Source organism: Schistocerca americana, chromosome X (genome assembly GCF_021461395.2).
Source record: "Schistocerca americana isolate TAMUIC-IGC-003095 chromosome X, iqSchAmer2.1, whole genome shotgun sequence".
NCBI lineage: Eukaryota > Metazoa > Arthropoda > Insecta > Orthoptera > Acrididae > Schistocerca > Schistocerca americana.
The window spans coordinates 329,636,047-329,655,032 of record NC_060130.1 but is presented as its reverse complement, the minus strand read 5'-3'; the positions used below and the strand labels follow the sequence as shown (position 1 = coordinate 329,655,032).

Sequence of the window (18,986 nt, the reverse complement as noted above, 5' to 3'; positions counted from 1 at the left end):
TTTCGATGTTAGCAGACGACGACACTGTCCCTCGCACCCATAGCCCATCAATGTGAATTTAAGAACTGAACTTTGATGTTGCATCCCGTACAGTTCGTCATTTGAAATGCAATTGTTGAATGTATTGAAGTTCTGCTCCGTCACGTGCGAATCGACCTTCAACACTTTGATGAAATTCTCGCGGTCGTGTGTGAAACACTCTGCAAATAACATGTCATTTGTCAACTAGAAGAGGTCTTTGCACTCTTCCAAGGACGAGCAATTGTTTGAATGTACAAACAAATATTATCGGCGACGTATGCTAATTGTTTATAGTTTACAAACACAGTAAACAGTTGCTTGGTCTGTTGTGATGGTGATAAGATGCTTCGCTAATTCTTATCGCAAGAAAGGAGCATATGGTCAATTCGAACAAATGCAGTTATTGGAGCCGTATTTGTTAGTGACTTTGGTGACTAATTTCCCTTTGCTGGTGTTGGGAAAGTACCGCAGGTGCCACAGATCAGTAGGATGGATACGATAAAGAGGTTAAAACTGCAGAACCTGAGAGATGAAATTGTTCAAGATCTTGACGTTGACGACATTGTGGACGGCCTTCTTTCATCTGGCGTAATAACTGAAGAGGAACGGGAAAGTATATTTTCTGAAGTGAGTAAATAACGTCAGCTGTTGGTTGAGTTGTTGATTATTCATTCTCTATGTTCGTTGGAAGTATGCCTCCTCTGATTTCCTTTGTTTCATATTTTATCGCTTCGTTACAACAAAGCTCTCCGTCTGAGGTAATATCGGAAAAGGTGACTAAGGGCTTTGTCTATCTGTCATCATTGAAGCCTCTATGGCTCTAGAGAGTTTTCTTTGATTTGATTTATTTATTATAACTTATTCACGTTTGAGCAGTACTAGACCATGCATTGTACAAAATAGGTTATTTTCAGTGTTGTGTTTTAGTTTTCCTTAGTGCCCGTATTACTTTCCTTGTCTCAAAATTTTCTAGTTTCCGGTCATCAAACCAAATTATTCCCATCTTCCTGGATTTTGTGCAAGTCAAATTCCCCAGTCGTGAATTTTCTGCCTAAATGCTTTCCTCTCTTGTATAACATGGTGCGTTGTTCCTCCTCCTTTCAGGCCGTCTTTTACAGCACCGATCCATTTTGTCGTTTATTTTTGTTTTACTGTAGATTTTTAGTATTCAACAACCATTCTAGTTAATCTGATTGGCCCCGTTCTTTTAGTATTTCCATAGAATTTTAACCTACCCCCTCCTCCCCAATTTCCGAGCACATGTTAGTGTACGTTACAGTCAGCACGTTCCTTGTGCTATATAATTTCTTCCTAATATTTTAATTATTACTTTTCATCCTCTTGTTTCGATTTCTTCAATATGTCTGTGTAAAATGAGTGTCACAGCCCCATAAAGACACTGCTGTCATGTCTATGTCTCAGTTTGTTGTATTTTGAGAGGCATTTTTTGTTATAGATGTTTCTTGTAAACCTGACAGTTTGACAATAAATTTCGTTACCAGTATTAACCATGCCTGTTACTCAGAAGTATTTGAACTGAGAAACTCTCAAGTTTTCTCATATTCAGTTTTTATAATTTCGTGTTCCATGTTGTTGCCTGGCTTGTATTTTCCTTTCTCAAACACTATTTGTACCCATACCATTTGTGCTGTTTCTGTAAGCATTTGTATATGTCTTTGTGCGGTTTGAATGTGGTGACAGAGAATAGCTGGACTGCCTGCAAAAGCTTAGCAATTTATCCTAATATAGGTTCCTCTGATTTTACTGGTGCATCAGTTACTAGCTCTGATTTTAGTTTCAGCACTGTGGGATTCCATTATCTAAAACATATCTGAAAACCAATGGACAGTCACATTTTCTCACTTCTGTTTTATTTTCATATTATTCTGAAATTTCTTCCCTGAATTTTACCTTAGATTTTGCAGCATTTCATGGTCCACTAATAATTGTAGTGGTTTTGGGATCCAGTCTTTGTTCTTTCAGAATTTGGAAGAGACACTTAACATATTCCCGATTGTACTTTGTTACGTATTCTTTGTTGTCTGAGGCTGTTTCAGGATTGAAATTTGTGCTGAACAAGTTCAGTTCAGTCTGAAACCTGCTTGATACTCACCACTTTTGTATTAAAGTTGTTGTTGATCTCAGTCCAAGAGACATTGAGATAGAATTTTGTATGGAATAGAAAGAAAAGAAATCCCTCAATAATTATCAACATCTGTTCTGTGTCCCATTTATATAGTGGATCTATAGTTTTCCAGTCGTCAGGAATTTTCTCTGTTCGACAATCGTTTTGGATGCAATTTTCTTGGTTGTTAAGTGCCAATTGTCCATTTTCCTCCTTGAAGCAGAGATATTGATATTTAGATTTGTTTTAAGGGTTTTATAAAAATTCCTAACTTTTTTTGTGTAAGTCTTCTTCAGTTTCATGAAGCTGATTGTTTTCATATGATCTTTTTGCCTGTCTAGTTTTGATATTTATTTGGTAATTGTCAGGATAATGTCATGAGCATTTTCTGATTTGTTACTACCCATTGCTTGAAAATCTTTGTGCTGTGATTTTACTGTGTGTTCACAATCTTCCACCAGTGATGCTTTTTCTGCTTTTCTAAAGGTATCTGATCGAGTGAGGTGACAGGGGTTAGCTGTTCAGACTCGCATCTGGCCATCCAGATTTAGGTTTTCCATGGTTTCCCTAAATTGCTCCAGGCAAATGCCAGGATGGTTCCTCTAAAGGGGCCCAACCGATTTCCTTCCCCAGCCGTAACACAATTCGAGCATGTCTTCCGTCACTAATAACCTCAATGTCAATAGGGTGCTTAACCCAATCTTCCTTCCTTCCTTCTTAAAGGAATCTGATTTTGAGTAGTTTTGATAAGCTTGTGTTTGAGTTGTTCTGAAGTTTGTGCTGTGTTCGTCGAGTTCATTTGCTAGTACTGGTGGTTACATTTTGTCATTGTCAAATTTAGGAATCACGAACATCCTTTTGCCAACTTTCTGGCACTTTAAATTTAATTTCACTCGGGGTAAGTAGTGGTCTGTTCCCAATATTTGCCCCTTTGCATACTTGAACATTTAATGAACATTAAAAATCTTCTTGTGATATGGAATCCACCAATATTGTTGTTGGGAAATCATCATGAGGATTTTGAAAATTTTTTTCTGGAAATGGATTGTCATTATTTTGAGGTTGGAATTTCTACTCAGTTCTACCAGTCTCTTCCAGTTTTGATATGCCCATGTGTGTGCAGGGAAATTATCAGTTGTTTTCTTGGATTTTCTCTCTTTCCCTAAGTGTGCATTAAAATCACCTGTTAGAACTATCACATGATTTTTGGAATTATTGTGATTCTATTTTCTACCACCTCCCATGATTTGTCTGTTTGTTTTATTGTCTTTTTTGAGTTACATATGTGCATTAATTACTGATTACATTTTATTTGCACAGATTAAGGAAATTACCATTGATCTGTTGTTCATAGATTTTACTTCCGTTGTGGAACTAAGAACATCTTCTGAAATGGCAAATTCAGACCCCAGATGGGATTTTTTTGAATGTTTTACTTTGAACAGTGTGGAATTTCCAAAATCCATAGTGTTCTCATCTGGAAATCTTGTTTCTAGTGCAGCTAAAATTTTCAGTTTCTTTTTTTCCCCTTAAGAGTTTCCCCTAATCTGTAGAGTTTCCTCACTTTAGGGATGCATTAATGTTGAGTGTGCCAAAGAAAGTTTAGATTTCCTTTGATTTGCATTGCAACATCTCAGTATAGACCCCCCAGAAGCCAACAGACCAGTTGCACCACTCATGCCAGAGACTTTGTTACCTCGTCAGGTAATTTTGTGATTACTTAAACTCTCAGTTGCTGTACTTGGAATTACAGTGATGAAAAAAAAATCCCCTTGATTGTCAAGACTGGATTGGAGTGGTTAATTCTATTATTCTGAGCTCTTGCCACCACCTCTGGTGACCAGATGCCAACACACTGCCACTTTATCAAAGTTGGACACAAAGTGAATTTTGTTTTGTTAAATGAAATGTGTCTTGTTCTAGTTGTTACAGCGTATCGAGATCTATTCTCTCCACCCTTGCTGGTACCATTGAGATCTTTGGTTTCTTTCTAGCAATAGTCCATCACAAGATTTTTAATAATTAGGAATGTTATAAATGTTCAATGTTACCCCTGTTGGCTACACGGCAAACTCCGGCGTGGTAGCCAAACTTGTCCCACACAAGTGAAAGCATATCTGCTGTTGCTGAGTGCATGGCTGCAGTGATCTGGTTCCACAGATTGTTCAGAGTGGTTGGTAGAGGTGTGACGTAAACAGCTTTCTTCACATAACCCTATAAGAAATAGTTGCAGGCTGTGAGATCAGGAGATCTTGGTGGCCAGAAGTGCAGAGCCAGGTCCTCAAACCCCCTGCGACCGATCTAGTGCTGAGGAAGGGAGTCATTCAAAAACCCTCATACATAATGGTGCCAATGGGCTGGAGCTCCATCCTGTTGGAAAATGAAGTTCTGGGAATCTTCCCTAAGTTGAGGGAACAGCCATTGTTCCAACATGTCCAGGTATTCCCGTTACAGTTCTTTCTGCAATGAAAAATGGCCCATAAACCTTTGTACAGGATACAGCACAGAACATGTTGATCTTCTGTGAGTCTCTTTCACGTTAGAATGGTGAATGTGGATTTTCCATACCCCATATGCTAACATTGTGTCTGTTGACTTTTCCACTAAGGTGAAATGTCGCTTCATCGCTAAAAATTACAAGCTGTAGAAATGCATCATCCTCCATCTTTGCTAGCACATAACCACAAAAATGCGAGATGCTTCTCTTTGTCATTGGGGTTGAGAACCTGCACAAGTTGTAATCAGTAGGGTTTGTACAGCAAATGCCATCTCAGAACTTTCCATACAGTTGGTTGGGGTATTCAAAGCTCTTGACTGGCTCTGTTGGTAGATTTACTAGGGCTGAGCACAAAACTTTCTTAAATGCATAGGACATCATCCTCTGACACACACAGTCGGTCTGTGCTTTTTCTTTTGCACACATTCCCAGTCTGTTTAAATTTCTTAAACCAGTGGCTAATGCTTTTGTGAGTTTGTGGTTGAATACCGAATTCAGTACGAAATGCCCGCTGCACTGCAATTTGTGACTCACTTTTTGTGAAGAACGCACAAAACCTTGTGCTCCACGCTTGCTATGTCACTCACAACTGACAGTGAGATGGAATGATGGCACCATTGCCATGCGAACTCTGCTGACCATTTCTGAAACCATCACCGCCCACCTGCAAACACCTGCCAAAAACTTTGAAACTTCCTCTTTTCATTGGGATAAAGCTTGTTCATTTTGGATTTGTACTTGAATACATATGAATTTTTGAAAATGGGTCCTTCATTTAGAATAACCCTGTATTGTTTTGTTGATAATTTTTTACTTACCATTAAGAAGCTAAGCTTATTTGCATAGTATAGTATATGAAGATTTATTTCAGGGAATGTGATTCTAACTGTTTTTTTAATGGGGCTTATTTGTCTTCTTTTGGGAGTTCATTCTGTTTCAAGCTGAAATGTTTTCTTTTGGATTACTAGGTTCTGCTTACTGTACGAAATTTTAAATAATTCTGTATGACAGCTCTGTTTAATTATGTGACCCTTTTGTGTTTTGGAATTATTCTTTAAAACTGATTTCCACAAACTGCCGATTTACAATATTTTGTTGTTTACAGAAAACACGAAAAGCCAGAGTACGTCACTTGCTCGATTTGCTTCCAAGTAAAGGCTCATGTGCGTTTGATAATTTCGTGAGAAATCTGAAGAATGAGTACCAGTGGCTTTATTCAAAGTTAATAGAGGACACTGATCCAAGTCAAGATGAAGAAAAATTTCTAGATGCCTTACTGTTAGGTGGAATACCTCGCACCCCACCACACAACGTAGAAAGACAGGAGACTGTAAGTGACTCTTCTTCTGATAGCTAATGTTAAGGGTTTTCTAAGTTAAAATAAAGATTTCACTTGTCTGCTGTGATCAGAATGGCAGACAAAATCACTCGTTGAAAACTAGCATGTATAAAATATGCACCATGCTACAAAGTTTTAGTTATTCTCATATCAGATTCATTGGATTTTCTGATTCTCATACATAGTCACCTTTCAATCTAATCTAGACCTTGGGGTGTGCTACAGATCACTCTGTCACCACAACCTATACTCAAAAAAAGAGGTAAAATTTAATTAGTCTACTGTTCTGTCTTAGTTTTTCAAAAGCCACATCATCAGTACGTCACAGGTCAAAGCCAACTACAAGTTTTTGGTAGATTCAGCCTATCTACTGGCATCATACCTTGGTTTAGTTTGGGATTTCCCTTTGTTATGTCACAGACATCAGTGATCGCTTTCTCTCCAAGATGGTAGGAGGTGCAACTTACTTATCAGATTATCTTATAGTCAAGAACTTAAATTTTAAACAAATTTAAACGTGGTGATTCTTTGACTTCTGAATCTCTCTCTCTCTCTCTCTCTCTCTCACACACACACACACACACACACACACACACACACCTGCAATCTCGATTGTAGTGACAGGCTGTTACATCATTGCCAGCTTTTGCTCCATATTGAATGAATTTACTTTTATACATGACTACAGTCACAAGGTAAATACAGAAATATACTATTACTTAAGAAATCCCAGAGTATTTTGGTGAATGTTGTATATTGCATCATTCATAGACTAACAAAACGAGCAAAGGATCCATAACATAGATCTTATTGTTAATAACACAGGAATCGAAGGATTGTTCCATACTCTGAAAATGTTGAAGGGAGACCTCCAGAGAAGATAAGTTACTCTATGCACTAGTAGTGATCACAGTGAAAGAAACAACAAGAGCAGTTACGTCATGGGAAGTATCTGTAACAATTGATGTACATACATATCTTACAGACACATGAACTACTTGAACTTGACTTATAAATTGACAGAGGTCATAGTGATATATGGTATTGTTTTTACAGTACTGGGACCAACTGAATGAGGCAGTGGTGTTGTTAAGATACAGACCTCGTATTCGGGAGGATGGAGTTTGCTCTGTCTAGCGATCCTGATTTAGGATGGTTTTCCTAAATCATTTCAGGCAAATGCTGGAATAGTTCCTTCATTGAGGCTGTGGCTGACCACTTGTTCTATCATTGTAGAAGTGTACTTATATATTTGATGTGGTTGTATATTTTTGAGCTATTTATTTTCATTCCATGATGATGATAAATCCTATATCATTGTAGGTGATCCCTTGATAAATAAACAAATAAACCACAAAAACGGGTAGTCACTGATGTGACTGGGATTTATGCAAGGCCTATCAACTTCTGATGTGTGAGGTCCATGGAGTCTAAAGGCAAACAAAAATTGCTCTGATAGTAATTGTAGTTGTATATAATAGTCAAAGCAATTCATCATTATGAAAGAATGTTTCATATAGGATGGATATTATATGGTGTCTGATTTTAGTTGTTAAAATATCTTTGACTGTATTAAAACAATTCAGTATTTATGTATTTAAACACTTTTTGGAAATAACAGAGCATAAGTAATATGTTTTATTCACCTCTAAAGATTGAAGTTAAGTACATGCATGTGTCATCTTTCATTACTTTTTTGTCGATCATTTTTTATATCATTTTAAACATGAAGGCACCACAGAAACTTGTAATGTGTCATTAAATCCACTCATCTCACAAAGCAAAATGAAATTACTATAGATAACAAATACTAAAAAAATATGTTATCAAATGCATTCTCTCTTGCCAAACATGCTCTCTTGTTGTAACATAATATTTCAAAGGCACAGTTCTGCCAGTTGAGGAATCAGAGAATATTCATTTTTAAAGGAAAGGTGTCATCAACACAGAAGATTTGTGTGAAACCTTCTGACCTTTGGAAACAAGAGTCTATTGTAGTCAAGTATGTCAGTGCTTTTCTCAGATAGAGAGCAACCTTGACACAGTCAGATTACAAATTGACCCACATATAGTAGAGGGTAAAGATTTGTGTACAATGAAAGTATTGTTTGCCTCAGTGACAATCACTGTAACAACCATGTTCTCACAGCTTATCTGTAACATGAAAGGTGCGTGGGAAAATTGGATACTAGGAAAAGATTCATAAATATTACGTAGTTATTGGAACCTCCTGTAGGAGTTGAGATTTTTGGATGATTGCCAAAAATTAAAAGATAAAAGTGACATTACGCCAGTTACTTTTGTTTAACTATTGTGATCCCAGTGTAAAGTTGGTTGTGTTGGTAGGGTTTATTTCTTAATAATTATAAACAAAAGAATCATGGAAAAAATGTAGGACTGTGTATCATATTCTACACATTAGCATTGTAGCTAAAATCGAGACTTTGATGACAGTTAAATTTGTGAAATAATGAAATTAATTACTCTAATGAAAAATTGTATCACATTCTGTACTTGAGCTTTGTAGCTAAAGTCAAGGTGTATTAGAGCCAAGCTGAATGCATTGTGGTACTGGAAAACATTGTATCAGTAATTAAAATGTTGTTGTTGTTGTTGTGGTCTTCAGTCCTGAGACTGGTTTGATGCAGCTCTCCATGCTGCTCTATCCTGTGCAAGCTTCATCATCTCCCAATACTGCAGCCTACATCCTTCTGAATCTGCTTAGAGTATTCATCTCTTGGTCTCCTTCTACGATTTTTACCCTCCATGCTGCCCTCCAATACTAAATTGGTGATCCCTCGATGTCTCAGAACATGTCCTACCAACCGATCCCTTCTTCTAGTCAAGTTGTGCAACAAACTCCTCTTTTCCCCAATTCTATTCAATACCTCATCATTAGTTATGTGATCTACCCATCTAATTTTAAGCATTCTTCTGTAGCACCACATTTCGAAAGCTTCTGTCTCTTCTTGTCTAAACTATTCATTGTCCATGTTTCACTTCCATACATGGCTACACTCCATGCAAATACTTTCAGAAACAACTTCCTGACACTTAAATCAATACTCGATGTTAACAAATTTCTCTTCTTCAGAAACGCTTTCCTTGCCATTACCAGTCTACATTTTATATCCTCTCTACTTCGACCATCATCAGTTATTTTGCTCCTCAAATTGCAAAACTCCTTTACTACTTTAAGTGTCTCATTTCCTAATCTAATTCCCTCAGCATCACCTGACTTAATTCGACTACATTCCATTATCCTCGTTTTGCTTTTGTTGATGTTCATCTTATACCCTCCTTTCAAGACACTGTCCATTCCGTTCAACTGCTCTTCCAAGTCCTTTGCTGTCTCGTGACAGAATTACAATGTCATCGGCGAACTTCAAAGTTTTTATTTCTTCTCCATTGATTTTAATACCTACTCCGAATTTTTCTTTTGTTTCCTGTACTGCTTGCTCAATATACAAATTGAATAGCATCGGGGAGAGCCTACAACCCTGTCTCACATCCTTCCCAACCACTGCTTCCCTTTCATGTCCCTCGACTCTTATAACTGCCATCTGATTTCTATACAAATTGTAAATAGGCTTTTGCTCCCTGTATTTTACCCCTGCCACCTTCAGAATTTGAAAGAGAGTATTCCTGTCAACATTGTCAAAAGCTTTCTCTAAGTCTACAAATGCTAGAAATGTAGGTTTGCCTTTCCTTAATCTCTCTTCTAAGATAAGTTGTAGGGTCAGTATTGCCTCACGTGTTCCAACATTTCTACGGAATCCAAACTGATCTTCCCCGAGGTCGGCTTCTACCAGTTTTTCCATTCGTCTGTAAAGAATTCGCGTTAGTATTTTGCAGCTGTGACTTATTAAACTGATAGTTCTGTAATTTTGACATCTGTCAACACCTGCTTTCTTTGGGATTGGAATTATTATATTCTTCTTGAAGTCTGAGGGAATTTCGCCTGTCTCATACATCTTGCTCACAAGATGGTAGAGTTTTGTCAGGACTGGCTCTCCCAAGGCTGTCAGTAGTTCTAATGCAATATTGTCTACTCCCGGGGCCTTGTTTCAGCTTAGGTCTTTCAGTGCTCTGTCAAACTCTTCACGCAGTATCATATCTCCCATTTCATCTTCATCCACCTCCTCTTCCATTTCCATAATATTGTCCTCAAGAACATCGCCCCTGTGTAGACCCTCTATATACTACCTCCACCTTTCTGCTTTCCCTTCTTTGCTTAGAACTGGGTTTCCATCTGAGCTCTTGATATTCATACAAGTGGCTCTCTTTTCTCCAAAGGTCTCTTTAATTTTCCTGTAGGCAGTATCTATCTTACCCCTAGTGAGATAAGCCTCTACATCCTTACATTTGTCCTCTAGCCATCCCTGCTTAGCCATTTTGCACTTCCTGTCGATCTCATTTTTGAGACGTTTGTATTCCTTTTTACCTGCTTCACTTACTGCATTTTTGTATTTTCTCCTTTCATCAATTAAATTCAGTATCTCTTTTGTTACCCAAGGATTTCTACTAGCCCTCGTCTTTTTACCTACTTGATCCTCTGCTGCCTTCACTATTTCATTACTCTAAGCTACCCATTCTTCTTCTACTGTATTTCTTTCCCCCATTCCTGTCAATTGTTCCCTTATGCTCTCCCTGAAACTCTGTACAACCTCTGGTTTAGTCAGTTTATCCAGGTACCATCTCCTTAAATTCCCACCTTTTTGCAGTTTCTTCAGTTCTAATCTACAGTTCATAACAAATAGATTGTGGTCAGAGTCCACATCTGCCCCTGGGAATGTCTTACAATTTAAAACCTGGTTCCTAAATCTCTGTCTTTCCATTACATAATCTGTCTGAAACCTTTTAGTATCTCCAGGGTTCTTCCATGTATACAACCTTCTTTCATGATTCGTGAACCAAGCGTTAGCTATGGTTAAGTTATGCTCTGTGCAAAATTCTACCAGGTGGCTTCCTCTTTCATTTCTTAGCCCCAATCCATATTCACCTACTATGTTTTCTTCCCTTCCTTTTCCTACTGTCGAATTCCAGTCACGCATGACTATTAAATTTTCATCTCCCTTCATTACCTGAATAATTTCTTTTATCTCATCATACATTTCATCAATTTCTTCATCATCTGCACAGCTAGTTGTCATATAAACTTGTACTACTGTAGTAGGTTTAGGCTTCGTGTCTATCTTGGCCACAATAATGCGTTCACTATGCTGTTTGTAGTAGCTTACCCGCACTCCTATTTTTTTGATTCATTATTAAACCTACTCCTGCATTACCCCTATTTTATTTTGTATTTATAACCCTGTATTCACCTGACCAAAAGTCTTGTTCCTCCTGCCACCGAAATTCACTAATTCCCACTATATCTAACTTTAACCCATCTATTTCCCTTTTTAAATTTTCTAACCTACCTGCCCGATTAAGGGATCTGGCATTCCACACTCTGACCCGTAGAACGCCAGGTTTCTTTCTCCTGATAACGACATCCTCTTGAGTAGTCCCCGCCCGGAGATCTGAATGGGGGACTATTTTATCCAAGAGGACGCCATCATCATTTAATCATACAGTAAAGAAAGCTGCATGCCTTTGGGAAAAATTATTGCTGTAGTTTCCCCTTGCTTTCAGCTGTTTGCAGTACCACAACAGCAAGGCAGTTTTGGTTAATGTTACCAGGCCAGATCAGTCAATCATCCAGACTGTTGCCCTTGCAACTACTGGAAAGGCTGCTGCCCCTTCTTCAGGAACCACACGTTTGTCTGGCCTCTCAACAGATACCCCTCCGTTGTGGTTGCACTTATGGTACGGCTATGCAGTCAGATGTAAACCAAACATTCACCACGACAGGACCATGGAATATTTCCATTCAAAAGTAATTGCTACACATGTACCCAATTGGGAGATGAGATTATTCCTGATTCATAGAACATGGTCAGCCGGTGACAGATCCGCAACTGCCCTCACTCTTGTACTTCCTCGTCCGACAGAAACCGTCATCCACGCACATCTTTCTTCAGGCGCCAAAGATGTGAAACTCACATGGTTAATGATCCAGGCTGTGCTGAGGATGTTGCAGTGTTTCCCAATCAAATCACTGGAATGTGGCTTTCGTCCAAATGACAGTGTGGGGGCGGGTGTTACTGTGCAACAGGATGGTGCCATCTGGCAGCATTTGTGGGTGTTTTGATTTTATGGTGCATCACATTGTGTGCAAAGCATCTCCATAATTCTGCTCGTTGATTGCGGCTCCATGCTTGAGGAACTCACTGAGCAGAGAGCTACTCCAGCTGAAGGAGGAGGTCACCGTGAGCTTACATTGTGCCACCATTTTGAGCCCAAGAGCAAACAGCAAAGCCAACAGTGCAGACATCCCACATTTCTCCCGCCAAAGAAATCCAAAGCTGTTCACACATGTTCCAGTAAGATCATGATGACATTATTCGACTGCATGTGCCCCCTGATCTTTGATTTCCTAGAGCATGAAACTGTGATCAGTGCGCAGTGCTACAGAGACAGTTCGCAGAAATTGTGATGTGCCATAAAACCAAAACGCCTAGCATTGCAGTCGGATGGAATCATCCTGTTGTACGATAATACTTGCCCCACACTGCCAATTAGATGAAGGCGCTTCAGTGATTTGCTTGGGAAACCTGGATCATTCACCATGTAAATTTCATGTCTTTGGTGACCTGAAGAAAGATGTGTGTGGACACCAGTTTCAGTCAGATGACAAAGTGCAAGAGTAGGTGTGGTTATGGATGAGTCACCAGCTGACTGCATGCTATGAAACAGGAATTGGTTGTCTCTTCTCCCAGTGGGATAAATAACTTAATGTGTGTGGTGATTACTTTTGTATGGAACCATTCCGTGGTCCCATTGAGGCAGGTATTCAATTTTCATTTGACTGCTTCTCATAGGTATCTTCATCTTTGAGTGAAGTGTAGCCAAAAAAGAGCGAACTGGCAGTAATTAAATATAGCAACATTCAATTAATGTATATAAAATGAGAAGTAATTGAAACGTTTGGTTTTGTATTCTGTGGTCTTCTTTCTTTTTGGGTAATGTTATATATTTTGGCATTGTGTCAAGATCATTTGGCACCCCTCTTATACATTATGTTATTTTAACTATGCAATTGCCAATCATTGTTTATGGACTCTTGAAATACCTCACTTGTACAACCATTGTTCGTACTTTGTGATGTAAAGTTACTGTTTTCTCTGTGTCGTATTCTCTCGTAGAACTATGAAGTTGAAGTGTAGAAAGAGACACAATGTTTTCTTTTGTACTTTATCTATTTCATTCATGTTTTCATTAATATTTAGTGGAATATTTGTTTATGCCTCTTGGATATGCATTATGCTACACTTGGTAGTCGATTTTTTTTTTTTTTTATGACAGTTAAAATTTTGACAATAGGTATAAGTCAGGATACAATATATTTTTGTGTTGCATATTTGATTTTCAGTGTATTAAATTTTACAGTGCACCTATGTGCAGCTGAAGTGTGGAATAATGTGCACAGTTATTCAATGTATAATATAGGTTACCATTAAAATTTTTAGATGCATCATGTTCTTCACTTCGGCTACATATTTAAAGTGTAGGATTCACTGAACAATTTTGTGTTAGTCATACATTTCATTGTATCAGATACAATTTTGTTGCATTCGTGAATTTAGATATGTGGTCATTCCTTGTTAAATCAACAAATGAAAGTATGGTCTTCAACCTGACCCTCTTTTATTTATTTGACATTGAGTATGCTTGCAGTATTCACAAATAGATACACAAAACAATTTGTTTTACTGATGAAAGGTTACTGAGTAATGGGTGCTCAAAAAAGGAGGGAAAAAATAAAATTTTTTACTTGCAGAACAGTATTGATTTGTTCACAGCTTCTGTATAATTAAGCTATAACAATGAAACTGAGTTCATTTGAAAGCTATTTTAAAGGTCTTTCATATGATAGAAAACATAATTAGTTGAATATAAATATCCATTTTTAAGTAAAAACATCATTATTAAATGTACTGAATTTTGAAAAACTGTTTTTTAAAATTCTCAAAGGTATATACGTGAAAGATACTGTTTTCCTCTGCATATTATGAAAGTTTCAACTTAGGATGAATGTGAGATTACTATGATATGTAATTTTATGTTTAAGTTGGAGCTATAAAAATCCACCAGAAATTAATTTATTTTAAATATTAGGTCTACTTCTCATTAGTAGGTGTGTGTTTTTGTATAGTTAAATGTGAATGTCAAAATAAAATAGCATATAACAGGTGAAAAAAGAAACCAATATTTTCCTTATCAGCATTGAATTAGAAAATATAACGAGTTGCAGACCTTCAAAGAAATACATCAGAATACCTGAGATAGGTCAAAAATCAGTTAGTTATTAATTCCTGTTACTTATTGAAATGAGTCATATCAGTCCACGTTTTTAGCCGATCAGTTGGTTGCACATCACCATATCTTAATGGGATAATGTATACGTTTGCCCTACAGCAATTTGAGGGTTCACATTGCCTTTACTTCCCTGCCGCTGAGAGAACGAATGTCTGCATGACTGGGGAATGTGAAAGTTGTAGATGGTGCATGTAGATGTAAGAAGCTAACTAGGATTTCATCCTTTTCCTGAATTTTTTTTTCCCTCAACTACACAGGCTGACCACCAGTGTCCCCACTGCATGCACAATCAGTATATCGTTTGATGTGATTCCACCATAATGGATCACTGTTCACAGCTGTCACCAGTTCAATTTTCCTTTCCTTGGAGTCCGAATATGCCTTTGTTGTTATTTTGTTCTTGCTTAGGGGAATAAAGGTTTACAAGTTTTTGCCATATTTCTCAAATCTCTCTGTAAATTGCAGTTATTCATTTTCAGTACTTCATTTTCATGATGTTCCATAGTAGCATACTTGAAATCAATACTTTCTACATTATCCTTGGCAAACATACAAAATTGTTCAGGTGTCATAATTTGATCAGTGTACAGGTGTTGCAGACTTGAGGGTGTGGGTGGCATCTTCCTGGGTGCTGTTCCTCACATGATCGTTAAGCTTCATGCGCATTACTGTTGGCTAGTCCATAAACAAAAACCATATCTTTTTGTTCTTCAGATGAATACTGTGCCGCCATGCTTACTGTATGACTAAATCAAGGGTGACGTGTGTGTGCCTACGTATGAATGTCTCTGACATGATGTGGAGACAAACAGCAAGACCTATTCGACATGTGTGCATATCACATTGGGGCAGTGATGGGACGAGGGACGTTTCTGCGCGTGAACTGACAACTTTATTGTTTATGTAAACATTCTACATTCAATAATTCCTCAACCACCTGCCTAAATGGTGGTCTTTTGCCATAGCCTCTCCAACTTGTCATATTGTTACAGTGTGTTATAAACACAATTTTTATCCGATGCTGTTGAACCTGGTGGCAACAGTTTATCCCCAAATCAAGGTACTGACAGTATATCTTTGGCATGGTGACATGTGGAAAGCCCAATGTCTACGTGACCTTCAAAGTGGAATGTGCCATGTTTGAGCATCCATGATCTGGCAATGATAAAATTTCCTGATATCGCACTTCTTGCTCATCTGGAGTTAAACTGCCACAAAAGCCTAAGCATTCCCTTCACAATAGCACCAGGTGCTCTCCCTCCCTCCTTCCTCCTTTCCTCCCTCCCCCTTCCCTCCTTCCTCCAGCAGCATTTGGCCTTTTGGTGAAGAACACAACTCCCATACAGGATGACTAAGAATCAGCTTGTCATCTAGCAGTACAGTGTAGTATGTGGTGATTTACCTAGATTCTGTTAATGTTCATTTCTTGTGTTAGTTATATTAGTTATGAATATCTGTATTCTTTATACTGCTAAAACATTTTGTGGAAATAAAAAGGTCCCTAAGCATGTTTGTGCAATGTCTCTCCACTGATTTAAAAGTTGTACTGTGGAATGGTCAATATAACAATGTGAAGCAGCCTGTAGGTACACCTATGCGTTTGCTTTCTAAGGACAACAGCCATCTTCCTCTGACTCGATAGTAGTAATACAAAATCGCACTATTTTAATACATTCATTGACTGATAAATGGTTATTATTTCATTTCATCTTCTATTTTTTTTACTTCAGAAGGTCAGAACATTGCATGTTTCACTTCCCTTGCAACCAATATCACAAACATCTATGGAATGGGAAGCAAAACTGTGGGCCTCTCAGTGACCTGTGATTTGTTGGTATAAACTCATGTGCACAACTAGAAAATTTGGCTGTTTAGTCATCAGCAGGCATTTAAGTGAGACTGAAAACTTGCTAGGTTTTGGACAAATCTATTTTTGAGCTACAGTGTAGCTGTATGTGTATGTGTGTAAGGGGGCAGGGGATGTGTTTGTAAGGGGAAGAGGTGTGTGTGTGTGTGTGTGTGTGTGTGTGTGTGTGTGTGTGTGTGTGTCATAGTCATATACTTTCTTCAAGTTGATGATGATTGCTACACACTTATTTGCCCCCACCATTTGTATTTTATGATATATTTAAGGTTGAAGATCTGTTCAGTGCATGATGTATCTTTACAGACCTTACTTCATACTCACTCATTTCATCATTTAGTCTTTCTTCTACCTTGGTTTGAAATACTTTGGATAGTATTTTATATGGACCCAAAAATAGACTAACGCCTTTATTATTACTAGCTTCTTATTATCTTTTGTCTTCAGTGTACAGTGGAACCTTGCAATTCCCATAACACACAATTAGTATAACAAGCAAAAGAAATCGTAAAAAAAAAATGACTCGCTTACCAAGTGATGTTTCGCATAATGAGTGATGAAGTGGTGGTGATTTAGTGTAACATCACTAGCCATTCGCGCGTGGTGTGGAAAACATTCAACAATATGAACATCTTTCATTGTCAGCAGTGGCATATGAACAATGTCATTATTACGTACTGTAGTCTGGATTTAGCTCTGTTTCTGCTGCCATCTTAGTGCAGCTTGTGATCACACATTTTTCTAAACTTGTGTCCACACTGGTTTTTTTCCGAATTTTAATAACCTTTATAAATTTCTCCAAAGATAAAACCACTAGAAGACGACCATAAGAGAAAGAAAATTACCTGAGAAATAAAACGTAAAATCATTGAGAAACGGGAATGTGGTGTGAGCGTTGCTGATTTAGCATGCACATACAATCGGACTACGTCAACTGTTTGCACTATCTTCAAGAACAAGGACAAGATTAAGGAGAGAGATGCTTCAAACAGAATGACAAGCATATCTAAACAACAGTTTCGTCTTCTGGGTTATGTCGAAAGCTTGCTCCTTATGTACATAAATGAAAAACATTTGCAAGATTACACTATTACTGAAAACATTATTTGTGAGAAGGCGAGGTGATCATCAGGGGTCGAATAAGTGTTTAAGGGAAGCCATGGGTGGTTTGAGAAGTTTTAAGAGAAGAACCGACATTCATGTCGTTGTGAGGCGTGGCAAAGTAGCCAGCTCTGGCACAAAGGCAGTAAAGAATTTCATCAGCAACATCAAGATACTCGCAGATCCTGAGGGTATCTTTTGAAAGAGGTTTTTAATTGTGACTAGATGGGTCTATTCTGGAGAAAGATGCCAAAGCGTACCTTTATAACAGCAGAGGAAAATGCATTGCCTGGTCACAAGCCAATGAAAGACCTTCTCACACAGCTATTCTGTGCCAATGCAAGCGGCAATTTGAAAATTAAACTGCTGCATATTTACCATTCAGAAACTCCATGAGCCTTCAAGATGTGTAAAGTCCAGAAGAGCAGGTTAAATTTCAGTGGAGGTCCATCAAGGCTAGGGTGACATGCGATCTCTCTCTCTTTTTGTGTGTGTGTGTGTGTGTGTGTGTGTGTGTGTGTGTGTGTGAGGGAGGGAGGGGGAGAGAGAGAGAGAGAGAGAGAGAGAGAGATTGGATTAATGAAGTGTTTGGTCCTTCGATGAAAAAATATTTGCTCAAGATGAATCTGTCACCCCATGTCTTGCTTGTTATGGATAACGCTCCTGCCCATTCACCAGGTCTACAAGACTACCTCCTTGAAGTATTTCATTTCACCAAGATCAAATTTCTGCCTCCCGACACCACTCTGTTACTCCAGCCTGTGGACCAGCAGATTATTTCTAACTTAAAGAAGCCCTATACTAAAGCACTTTTCAAGCATTGCTTTGAGTTGACTAAAGCTATCAGTCTCACTCTCAGGGTGTTTTTGAAATATCACTGCAACATTGTTGGCTGTGTCAAGATGATTGAGAAGCCGTGGGAAGGGGTTACCAAGAGAACTGTCACTTCTGCTTGGAAGAATCGTTGGCCCGAGTGTGTTGTTGAATGTGACTGTGAGGTATTTGAGTCAGTACCTATGGAGCCTGTAGTCAGTGAGACTGTGTCTTTGGCCAAGAGCATGGGACTAGAAGTGGATAACAATGATACCAATGAGCTTGTGGAAAATCACAGCCAAGAAATGACTCTGAAAAGCTTATGGAGTTGCAGCATGTTTCACAGCAGGAGGTTGTGACCAGGAGTTCTTCAGAGGAGAAGGAGGAGGAGAAGGCAATAACAGCAAAGGCAGAAATCTTCGAGCACAATAAGAGAAATGCTGAAAGTATAGGAATCGGTTGCATCGTCACCCCAATAAAGCAGTGGCTGTGCACCCTACAAATTTATTTGACAATAACGCTGTGCTGCATTTTCGTCAAGTGTTGACATGTCGACAGAAACAAATTACTATAGGGAGCTTCCTAGTAAAAAACCATTAGTTATCTACCATGAGTAATAAAGTACATAATACTGTCTATATAACAAATGGTATGAATAAGATAAAACTTTTAGTACTTTCTCTGCATGGAATGCATTATCGTATTTTACATTAATTTATATGGGATAAATTGTTTCGCTTAACAAGTGTTTCGCATGACAAGTAGGAGTCTGGAACAAATTATGCTCGCTATGTGAGGTTCC

At 38.2% G+C, this 18,986-nt stretch overlaps 1 protein-coding gene across 1 annotated transcript in view; it reads left to right on the top strand.

Moving 5' to 3' along the window:
• The window catches only part of LOC124556834 (apoptotic protease-activating factor 1), a 285,519-nt gene continuing 266,533 nt past the window's right edge, over nt 1-18,986 (top strand). The window contains exons 1-2 of the mRNA XM_047130851.1: nt 1-648; nt 5,749-5,973. Of these exons, the coding sequence (XP_046986807.1) occupies nt 511-648; nt 5,749-5,973 (363 nt within the window). The 5' untranslated portion in view covers nt 1-510. The remainder of the gene's footprint in view (nt 649-5,748; nt 5,974-18,986) is intronic.